The 11358-nt window shown below is 38.1% G+C and overlaps 1 protein-coding gene across 1 annotated transcript; it reads left to right on the top strand.

Moving 5' to 3' along the window:
- Positions 1 to 6905: 6905 nt before the first annotated feature.
- Positions 6906 to 11285, top strand: LOC106927489 (uncharacterized). Its single transcript, XM_015003108.2, has 6 exons — positions 6906 to 6943; positions 7307 to 7519; positions 7691 to 9186; positions 10044 to 10181; positions 10852 to 10963; positions 11073 to 11285. Exons 1-6 carry the CDS (start codon positions 6907 to 6909, stop codon positions 11144 to 11146), a joined length of 2070 nt encoding a protein of 689 aa, XP_014858594.2. The 5' UTR covers position 6906; the 3' UTR covers positions 11147 to 11285.
- Positions 11286 to 11358: the final 73 nt, after the last annotated feature.

Genomic DNA, 11358 nt, shown 5'->3' with positions numbered 1-11358 from the left:
CCTTCAACATGAAGGATGCACATTATGCATCCATTTATGATTTTTGCACAAATGCTCCAAAAATTTGACCTGAAATCACAATTAATAATACAAAATAATAAGATTTTGCACATAAGAAATTACAGATATACTATAAATACTACTTCTTTCTACATAAATACCATGTCTACAAGAATAGTTGCATTTATTTCAGAGAGCTTGCCACTCACAATATGGCGGGCCTAAGAAACCTAAACTTTTCCATGTCTGTTAAAAGCTGACTAAAAGCTTTAACAACAAATATTGCGGCCTTAGTCTATTTGCTGTTATAATTGCATGCTTTCAAAATGAAACAAAATAGCAAACACATACATACAAACTAGTTTGGGTTTAATTAAATAATTTTATTTCACTTTAATTTTGAAAGCAAGATCGGGCTGCTTCCTGTTGATCTTTGATAACTTTATCTTGCCTACAGATAACCATCAACGCCTCTTTACTCACATGCACACATTTTGCAATCCGGGGTTTAGATAATATTTAACAATGTCACGAACTAACGTGTCAACTGGGACTGACATTATTCATCAGTGCAAGCATGTTGCCAGGTTTTCAAGTATTTAAACAGTTGGCAAGCATCTTTGGGAACAGACAAACCAGAAAGTTAAAGTCGAGCCACACGTCCTATTCAATGGCCCCTCCCTTTCGTCTGCCAGCCAATGGGATTTGCTTATGGGGCGCAAACACAGACGTCACATCTTATAGGTAACCTTGAACTTTTGAACCGTTTGAAATGAGGACTCGACTTGTTATTGGCATCTGCGCCAACCAGAAGAGAGTTAAATGTCAGGGAATTTATGAATGGCTACTGCTTAATTGATTAAAATGATTCATTATATGATTTGTAATTTAACTTAATGTATATACAGGAAACTGAGCATGATCATAAGGATAAGAATGCAAAAATGTTCATACCCCCTATACTTATTGTCATTTTGCAAACCCCAGACTTTTAAAGCTGCAGTCTGTAACTCATTTTCATTTTGGGTCATATCAAAAATTTGGATGCTCTTAAAGGGCCGGTTGTGTCAGAATATACTGACAAAACCAATTAAACTGCTAAAATATAATTAAACAGCTGTTCCTCCAAGATTTTGTAATTGTTTCAGTGGTTTTCTGTAATCAAAATAACAGATTTTGTGGTGCCAATATAGAAATGTTTGTAAAGAATTTTTAGGATATTATGTTTTTATTTTTTGCCGTATCAATTACAGACTATAACTAATCAAGTAATCAAGTAAGGCTGAGACCAATTTTGTGAAAATTTGCAGTAAAATCGGGAAAAAATGTGGAGATTTGTTGATTTTGTGAGAATTTTGCAGATTTGTGAAAAAAAGGACTTATTGTTGAGAGGGCCACATAAAAAGCTCTGACGGGCCAGATATGGCCCCTGGGCCTGGAGTTGGACACATGAGTTTCAACTAATATGTAAAAAACAGACTTTTTTTTTTTTTTAAACTTACATACTGCAGCTTTAATGTATGTTGCTGGAATTTTATAATAAATGAAAACTAAACTCCACCTTTATAAGCTCAGTTGTATTTCTGAGGTTTTATCACCTTGAATCATTTGCTCTCAGTTTAATTCATGAAAAAAGTAGAATCTGATACGTTTGACACTTCATTCCTACAACATGCACCTGTTAATAACTAAAAATAAACATTTCCATCTTTGGTAAACTTTTTTCCGCCTCTATGAATTAGCCAATAGAAACAGAGACAGGTATCAGCAATAAAAGATTTCTCTCTGGTAGGTACAATTTAAACCCAGCCAGGACATCTGTTAATATATAAAAATAAACATTTCCATCTTTGGTAAACTTTTTCCCGCCGCCTCTATGAATTAGCCAATAGAAACAGGTATCAGCAATAAAATGTTTTTCTCTGGTAAATGTAATTTAAACCCAGCACAGGACATCTGTTTGTGAACGATTTAAAGTACAACACATTCACAAAGGGGGGGGTCGATGGTACTGGTGCTCAGTGTGGGTACTCTTAGGGAATTAAAGTACAACACATTTTAAGTAACGTTTGTGATTTCCTTCATTCAATCAACAACAACAACAACAAAAAACCCCTGAATCTATAAGAACTAAACTTTAAATGTTCCTCATTTGTACATGTACTTCTTAAGACTATGTGTAATCAGGCCTACGTGAGACAAACTGTCTTCCTGCTGCACAGTGTGGAGGGGAGTGACCCCTGACCCTACTCACCACAGCTACCGTCCCTGTCCACTCTTATGCTTGAACAGGGACCTCTGAAGGAAAACAACAGTTTAACTGTTTTACTGCATTATTTATGGTAGCACGACTAGTTAGTGCTGACTATGGGTTTTTAATTTCCTTCATCCGTTCCGAAAACAGTCGCTTAAATTTTAAACTCATAGATTTTTTTTCTGTAACACTTGCTGTAACAAATGTTCCTCATTTGTAAATTTATTTCTTAAGAATATGTGACAGGGACTAAACAGGCCTGCATGAGGCAACTCAAACTTAACTTTTAGCTTTCTGCAGTTAAAGTGAGAGACAAACTCTAACATCAATCCCTTTCCAGAATTTGTCCTCCCATCATTGTAAATGCTACTTTGGTTCAATCTTTTTTCCTGCTGTTGAATCAGTACCGATCTTCTCAGTGCTTCATGGTTTCTCCAAAATAGTAAAGGTTGGTTTAAGTACATTTGAAACTTACAGATTTTTTTTCTGTAACACTTGCTAGTGTGATACATTTCAGTAAAAGTTCCTCATCTGTAAATGTATTTCTTAAGAATATGTGACAGGGACTAAACAGGCCTCGGTCAGACTACTCAGATTTATCTTTCAGCTTTCCCCAAAGTTGAAAGTTTGTTTTGTTTATTTTTTACACTGCACAACCATGATATTCACACTCCAAGAGTTGGTCACAACTTGGTAAATTGTTTTGTTACTTTTAAAACTATCTACAGCTTTTGTCTCTGACTTATACGCTGTATGTTTTCTTGGTCCTAATGAGTCTTTCCCTCCATCCATTATCTCTGAAAGGTAATGTATCCTTTTTAGGGAACCTAGGCTGTATGAAAACATACTATGAAAATATTTAATTGTGTTCCTCATTTGTACATGGCAGAATCCTGATGATAAAACTTTAATTGTGAACCGAATCATTAGATTGCTTCTAGACACAAAAGAATCAACTGTTAATTAGTAATCATACTATGGAAATGACTAGCAAGATCTGAACAAACAAGAAACTTGACTACCTCAAGAGATTTCTCACGTAATGAACCGTCTGACTTTCTTCAGCCGACTAAATTGAATCTTACCAAATTTTTGCCGTAGAGCAAACAGGTACTGAGTTTGAAGTGGGTCAGATGCCTCCAGCCGTCTGCTAAAGCTAGACTCCAGCCTTCCTCACTGTAAAATAAAACATTCTGCTTAATTAAAGAGTTCAAGTGAACTTCATTTAATTCTCATCAACTTGTTGTTTGTTCTCATCTTAAACAAGTGGCAGGAACGTTAGGATTTAAAAAAGAAAAAAAAGATGCTTTATAAGTTAATCTATTTAAGTTGAGTCTGCAACAACTAGAATAAAATAAAAAGTGAACTATTTGAAAGTGGAGAGGATTTTGGGTGGTAAATGTTTAACATTTTAACACACAGACATTACTGCATTTCTACTCAAACAAACCGAAAGGCTTTGAACAGAACAACTATGTCAAGTAACGACACCATGTATCTTTAATCTGTGTAGTAAATGCATTGCTGCTGCTGCTGCTGTAAGCAGAAAGTAAAATAAATTTTGCAGATAATATTTTGGATGAGTTTAAGAATATTGTTTGCCAAAATCGAACAATGTAACTACATGTGTCTTTTACATCTTGCACTAATTGAATCTTTTGAGGCATTTGGTTTGCATTTAAGTAACTACAACCTATTTTCCTGCTCCACATACTTGGCTAGCAATTTGCCAGCTAGCTTCCCAGTCTGAACTTCTGGACAATGTCTTGATTCAGTCAAATCTTCTATCCTGTATCTCCTGTACTCTGATTTCTACTACATCCACTCTGTGAAAGCTTTGCTTGCTTTGAATGCAGCATCAGGTTTCTCTTACTTTAACCCCCCCAACTTGCACCTGATTGACTTGTTAGCCTTTCGATTCCCTTCTAGTGATGTGGATCTTCACAAAGCAAACTGTTTGTCAAACTGTTGGTCTCCCTCAGAAGATGAGAAGACACGGTGACTGAGTTTTAGGCACTAGTAGCCAGCAGCTCATGCAGCTTTTTACTAAAGGGCAGTCCTAAAAGTATATATCTTTAAATTATGAATAAATACATACAATTTCATAATTATTCTATCCAGCGGTTATAGAAGTTTAGTAGTAAAGCAATTCAGGGATTGTGGTTCCTTAATGTCAGTGTTTATGATACTCGAGTGAAACAGTAAGAAGACAAGGAACAGGGTTAAACGAGGATTTAGAGAGAAAATAGTTGATAGTTGTATTTACTGGGCTATGACTAGTTATCAGGACAGAATGAGACCTGAAAAACTGATGGGTCCATATGATCCCAAGGAGGGAACCGGTCATCTGCTCCAACAATTTATTAGCCTGTAGGAAATATGTTTGGACACAAGGAGCAGAAACATCACAACATCAGATGTATTTCTCATCCTTATATCAGTGATTTTAAACTATTTTAAATTTTTGATACCATGCAGTAGACCGCAAAGTTGTGCATCAATGTGAAAGTCAATTATTTTCTTCACCAATAGAAAAGTGTAATGTGTTTATTATGAGTAGGATCAACCAAGCTGAACGAAAACAAAGGAGAAATAAATATTCATTGCTACAGAACCGGATCAGCAAATATGAACTCATGAAACTATTGAAACTTTCAAGAATCTTATGTTGTGTAAGATATTTAAGAAAATAATAGTGAAACCGCACCCTTTCTTTATTTGACTGTTAGCTATAAAATATGTTCTTTTTTATGTTGAACACCAGACATCTCACCTCTTCCCCAGTTTTTCACTTAGTTCCACGACTGCAGTGGATTTTATAGTCAGTGTTAAAAGCAGCACAGAGTCTGAAGCCATGGAGGAAATTTACGTCAACATGGAAGCTGTTGGACAAACTGCATCTAACCACACAGGTAAGAATAAAGTTACAGAAAAATCTAGTATGTATTTAATTGGATTTTGCTAAGGTTCAGGTTTTCGTTAAGGTTCGAACAGCTCCAAACAGAAGCTCTGCCTCTGGGTGGCTTTGGGAATCCTGAATGTTTTACTTTTGGCTGAACTCATCGCCCTCAGTGTACACAGTGAGTCGGATAATTTGACTTATTTGTTGCTGACTTAAATAATACATTTAAATTGCTGCACTGTTTGATAAGTAGAATGGAAATGACCTTTTTGTAAATTGTCTTGAGATTACCTATTGTAAATTAGTGTTTTATAAATCAACTGAATTTGTATTAAGAACTTTTACAATTTGCCCAACAGACTGGACCGAAGAGAAATGATGAGCAATGTTTTATAGGTTGATGAAAGCAAAGATTGTTCTTTTTTTTTTTTTTGTGAATGTGTTGTACTTTAAATCATTCACAAACAGATGTCCTGTTCTGGGTTTAAATTGTACCTACCAGAGAGAAATGCTTTATTGCTGATACCAGTCTCTGTTTCTATTGGCTAATTCATAGAGGCGGTGGGAAAAAGTTTACCAAAGATGATGGGAATGTTTATTTTTAGTTATTAACAGGTGTGAAAGGAATGCTTATGTATGCACTTATGTATTTTTAGATCAACAGGTGTGGGGTGGGGGCAATTAATGATTAGGGTCATAAATCACTCTATCGATTAAATTTTGTCATAAGGGTGTCCATATGTCTCTCTATCATGTTGTAGGAATGAGCTGTCAAACGTGTCTCTTATGATGCTACAATAATCACATTTCACTTTGCGAACACTGTGTTCAGCATTATGTTTACCCCGAAACATTATGTTTTGCAGTAACTTATTGTTTATTTCAGGTCATAGTTGCCTCGTAGCTGTCCAGGTAATTGATTCTCACACCTGAGCTCTGGATTTCTGCAGTTCCTCCAGAGTTACCATATGCATCTAGCTGATTAATGCTGTTTTTGTATAGCATGTCTTACGACACAGTTTTTTTTACAGTCTGATCCTGCTTTGAACCTCATCTTATCTCTGACTTGTTTATAACCGTTATTGATGACGTTTGTTCTCGAACAAACGTCAGAAGAGCTGGATTTACACTGACATGAAGCCACACTCTATTACCAATTAACTTTTTCACTAAGTTCTTAATTTGGATTATATTTAAATGATAAATCTGTTAAATCTAAACAATCTTTAGTGTACTCTGCTGCTGCTTTCTGTAATTTCATGCTGTGACCCAGTTTGCAAATATTGATTGAGCTTACATGAACCGGTGTGCCATTCAACTTTCCCATGTTTCAAAGACAAAAAAATATGTTTCCAGCATGACCGCCTGCTGTAAGGGGAAAACTTGACTTTAAAACCATTTAACTCACAGATCAGAAACTGACAGCGTTTATCTTGGCTCCGTTTACTGTACAATCACCTTTATCAGGTTAGGAGGCTGAAAGCAAAGTCCAACAAATATCAGTAAGCTTCAATCACACTGGTATTAATCAGTAATCCTATGTACTGTAATAATAAAGGAGTTTATGACAATGACTAGGACATTATAAAAGCCAACCTTTTCTTTCGCTGGGTGCTCACAGTTCATCACTACAGCCTCAGGTAAGTGCAGGATCTTTACAGAGAGCAAACGGTGATCAATAAGCTGATTAATGGTGATAAAATTTGTCAGGCACAAAAATAACCTTAAAAGTTGCCGTTTCTTTTACAGGATGTTAAAGTTTGTGTTGCTGTTCCTGACCCTGTCAGGTAAGAGCTTCATTTCTCACTGTAGCTATTTTTATTTTTTGAATTTAACACCAGTTTGTTGTACATTTAACATAGTGGGTCAAATTGGTAATCTTTTTAAATAATTCAAGATATCTTTATTTTTCTATTAATTTACCTCAGTATTGTGACTTATTGCCATGACTGTGGCAAAGCACTGGTTGAACTTTGACCATTATTGATTTATTATAGATTACATAAATGACGCACTCATATCAGGAAGGCACAGTTGCAGGTTACTGATGTAATAGCTGGAAAAAGTCTTAATTTAATCTCAAATTATTAAGAGTTTTGTTAAAATAATCAGGCATTTATCCAAATGTTCCCATCTATAACCCACTATAGGTCTCCAAGCTCGTCCAATCGCAGCTCCTGGACAGCGAACGTTTTCGTCTGACCGTCTCCCAGATGGCTTTAGACTGAGCGTTGAACACGCCGGCATCCGTGAACGTGTTCCTGATGGATTCAGACAAGGAACGGAGCCGTCCAGGAAGTTCCTTGTTGACCTGAACACTGGACTTGTGAAGGAACACATCAGTGAGATGGAAAGGAGAGTTGGTGGGTACAGATACATCAAATCCTACCAAAAATGTATATTTGTGATGAACCAGCCTATTCATAATGCAGCTGTAACAGACCCCTTTGAAGATTAGTAAAACATTACTAGTCTTTGATGTTTTCAGCATTGCTTAAAAAACCCTTTACATCAGCAAAGCCTTCTTTTTTCAGTCCCTGTCGATGTTCCAGCCCAGAGAAGAGGAGCAGGCTGGGTTCGAGTGGAGAAACGCTCAATTGTTGATGTTCCTGAAACTCTTAGACAAGAAACTAAGTCCAGAATGTCCATTCCCGTTGGTTTTAGACAGGGAACCGAGCCAAAGATGTCCATCCCTGTTGGTTTTAGACAGGGAACCGAGCCAAAGATGTCCCTCCCAGTTGCCTTCAGACAGGGAACCGAGCCAAAGATGTCCATCCCAGATGCCTTCAGACAGGGAACCGAACCAGAAATGTCCAATCTAATTGAGCTCAGAAAGGAAGCTCAGCAAAATATGCAGCGTCCAGTTGCTTTCAGAATGGAAACTGAACCAAAGTGGCCAATGCCAATTGGTTTTAGACAGAGAACCGAGCCAAAAATGACCATCCCAGTTGGTTTTAGACAGGGAACCGAGCCAAAGATGTCCCTCCCAGTTGCCTTCAGACAAGGAACCGAACCAAAGATGTCCCTCCCAGTTGCCTTCAGACAGGGAACCGAGCCAAAGATGTCCATCCCAGTTGCCTTCAGACAGGGAACCGAGCCAAAGATGTCCATCCCAGATGCCTTCAGACAGGGAACCGAACCAGAAATGTCCAATCTAATTGAGCTCAGGAAGGAAGCTCAGCAAAATATGCAGCGTCCAGTTGCTTTCAGAATGGAAACTGAACCAAAGTGGCCAATGCCAATTGGTTTTAGACAGAGAACCGAGCCAAAAATGTCCATCCCAGTTGGTTTTAGACAGGGAACCGAGCCAAAGATGTCCCTCCCAGTTGCCTTCAGACAAGGAACCGAACCAAAGATGTCCCTCCCAGTTGCCTTCAGACAGGGAACCGAGCCAAAGATGTCCATCCCAGATGCCTTCAGACAGGGAACCGAACCAGAAATGTCCAATCTAATTGAGCTCAGAAAGGAAGCTCAGCAAAATATGCAGCGTCCAGTTGCTTTCAGAATGGAAACTGAACCACGGTGGTCAATGCCAATTGGTTTTAGACAGAGAACGGAGCCAAAGATGTCCATCCCAGTTGCCTTCAGACAGGGAACCGAGCCAAAGATGTCCATCCCAGTTGCCTTCAGACAAGGAACCGAGCCAAAGATGTCCGTCCCAGTTGCCTTCAGACAAGGAACCGAGCCAAAGATGTCCATCCCAGTTGCCTTCAGACAGGGAACCGAGCCAAAGATGTCCATCCCAGTTGCTTTCAGACAAGGAACCGAGCCAAAGATGTCCATCCCAGTTGCCTTCAGACAGGGAACTGAGCCAAAGATGTCCATCCCAGTTGCCTTCAGACAAGGAACCGAACCAGAAATGTCCAATCTAATTGAGCTCAGAAAGGAAGCTCATCAAAATATGCAGCGTCCAGTTGCTTTCAAACAGGCAACTAGGGTCCAGACCCATAAAATGGCTTGTAACGGGGAGATCATCAATGGAAAATGCTATGAGTTCAACCCCAACTCGCTGTCCTACAAAGATGCCCAAGTAAGTTTGCTTACAGGACTGTGAAACAGTATTTGCTACCTTACATATTTCTTCTGTCTCTTTTGGTTTGCTTAACCACTCTTAAATGTTTCAGATCAAACACATTTTAAAATGAGAGATGACCTGAAAGTAGAATCAAATGACTATTTAATTTATTAAGGCTAAAAAAAACATCCAAACCAACATGGTAAAATTTGACAAACTAATTATGTCTTAAACCATGACATCCATAAGTGGTGATGTCTTACATCACTTTGGAGAGCTATAAATGGCCAATCTAAGACCATTCCACAGTAGCTCCAGAAATCCTTCATTATGGTTTGTGAGGCATTCAGATGGGAGCTTGCTGGCTTTGTTTTGCTTTGGGAATCATCATAATGACTTTTTAGGTATTCTTCTTGGTCCACAGGAATTTGGGCCATTGAATTCTCCACTGGATGCCATTTTTGTCCATGTTGTTTTGGGTTCCTTTGTGACCTCTCTGGAAGAATTGTTAATTGGAGTAATTTTGGTAGACTGGCGACTCCTACCAAACTCGCTGTTCCAATTTTATTGCCATCTTTGGATAATGGCTCTGTGGTTTCAGCCTTCGAAATGGCTTGTAACCCTTTTCAGACATCTCTGTTTCTCATTTGTTCTTCAATCTCTTTAGCTCAAGACATAATTTTAAATAATTTAACTACTTCATGTTGTTAGCCAGGCACTATATAAGATATTTTTTGGCTGTACTGGTTTGGCAGTAATCAGAACTTCATAATTAAGTTCTGCATAGGAATCATAAACCCCAGTTGTTAAATGTTGTTTGAAACTTTGTTTCCATTCAAATCTGAAACATTTCCATTCCCTCCACTCCACAGGCCTTTTGCAGAAATCTGGCCCCCAATGCTGAGCTTGCCTCTATAACGAACAGAGACCTCCATTCCCGACTGGTTTCCCTGGTGACCAAAGGAGGCGAGAACAACCCTGTGTTGACCTGGTTGGGAGGCATAGTCAAGGCAAGTTATTTTCACAAACTGGAAGATGAGGCAGACATCTTCCTCTGTATTGAAGGAATCCATCTACAAAACCCTTTTATTCAAGGACTGATGATGCAAGCTGGCTGTGGCAGCAAAAGGAGGCCAAGGAGAGTGTCATCAGATATCTTATCAACAGAATATATCATGTTATTCTTACCTTGGCGGAACATTGACCCTTGAACCTTTATTTGGAAGAGTTGCACACTTTCCTCTCGCTGGGAAAGGCCAAAATGTAAAAGCATTAGTGAATGATTGGAGTTATACTTCCAGCTCCAAACTTAAGCTTTTTACATTTCTACATCAGCAGGCAACAATAGTAATCTGGAGAGTATTGGGTGTTTCGCCACAATGACTTGTTTTACTGATATCAAAGACTACCAAGGCAAAAGTAATGTTAAAAACTATTTATTCTACTATACTAGGCATTATCAGCAAGGCTTTCACTATAAAAATGTAACTGGTAAAGCGCATCAGTTTTAATGCAATGGGAGTTAATTAAACTTCACCTGAAATTCAAACTATTTCACCATCATAGATAGGTTTGCGTTATCAATTAAAAACCCCAAATGAATGACATTTATCTAAGAAATATGCAAACTTTTAACTTCAAATGTTAATGAGGCTGTAAAATGTTTGCTTGGCGCCTCAGAACCAGCAGGCCTTGTGGGTCGACGGGTCAAAATGGAGCTACAGCGACTGGATGCCGGGACACCCCAACTTTCACGCCAACAAACCCGCCTGTGTTGAGATGTTCAAGATCGGTAAGAAACGCACTCAGAACTTCACCAGGAAAAAAGCTGAATGAATCATAAATAGAATAAAAATCTGACTCATATTTTATCATTTTTATGTCCTTACTCGTGTTTTCAGATGAGAGCTGGTGGAGCGTGGCGGATTGTGAACTGAAGAGGGCGTCCCTCTGCTCCTACCCAGTCACTGCCTAAAAAAAAATAAATAAAAGAAACAGGAAGTGATGTCAGATGGCGAAAGAGTTTCTCCAAATCTGCTGTACTCCTCAGATTGAGCTACTTACCACATCATGATTGAATCTCCTTAAATAAAACCAAGCATACCACAAAAAAATGTATTTCTTTTTGTTATTTTTCAGCTTTATTGTTTAATGTAGCAAAAAAATTGATTATGTTTTTCCATAAAA

Source organism: Poecilia mexicana, unplaced genomic scaffold (genome assembly GCF_051168715.1).
Source record: "Poecilia mexicana isolate PSO_F unplaced genomic scaffold, ASM5116871v1 scaffold_2, whole genome shotgun sequence".
Lineage (NCBI taxonomy): Eukaryota > Metazoa > Chordata > Actinopteri > Cyprinodontiformes > Poeciliidae > Poecilia > Poecilia mexicana.
This window is presented reverse-complemented; position numbering and strand designations above follow the sequence as displayed.

Excerpts from the sequence above, each read along its gene's own strand:
- LOC106927489 (XM_015003108.2), top strand. The coding sequence starts at position 6,907 with ATGTTAAAGTTTGTGTTGCTGTTCCTGACCCTGTCAG. Across the intron at positions 7,520-7,690 it reads TGAGATGGAAAGGAGAGTTG|TCCCTGTCGATGTTCCAGCC; the intron begins GTGGGTACAGAT and ends TTCTTTTTTCAG. Across the intron at positions 10,964-11,072 it reads TGTTGAGATGTTCAAGATCG|ATGAGAGCTGGTGGAGCGTG; the intron begins GTAAGAAACGCA and ends TCGTGTTTTCAG.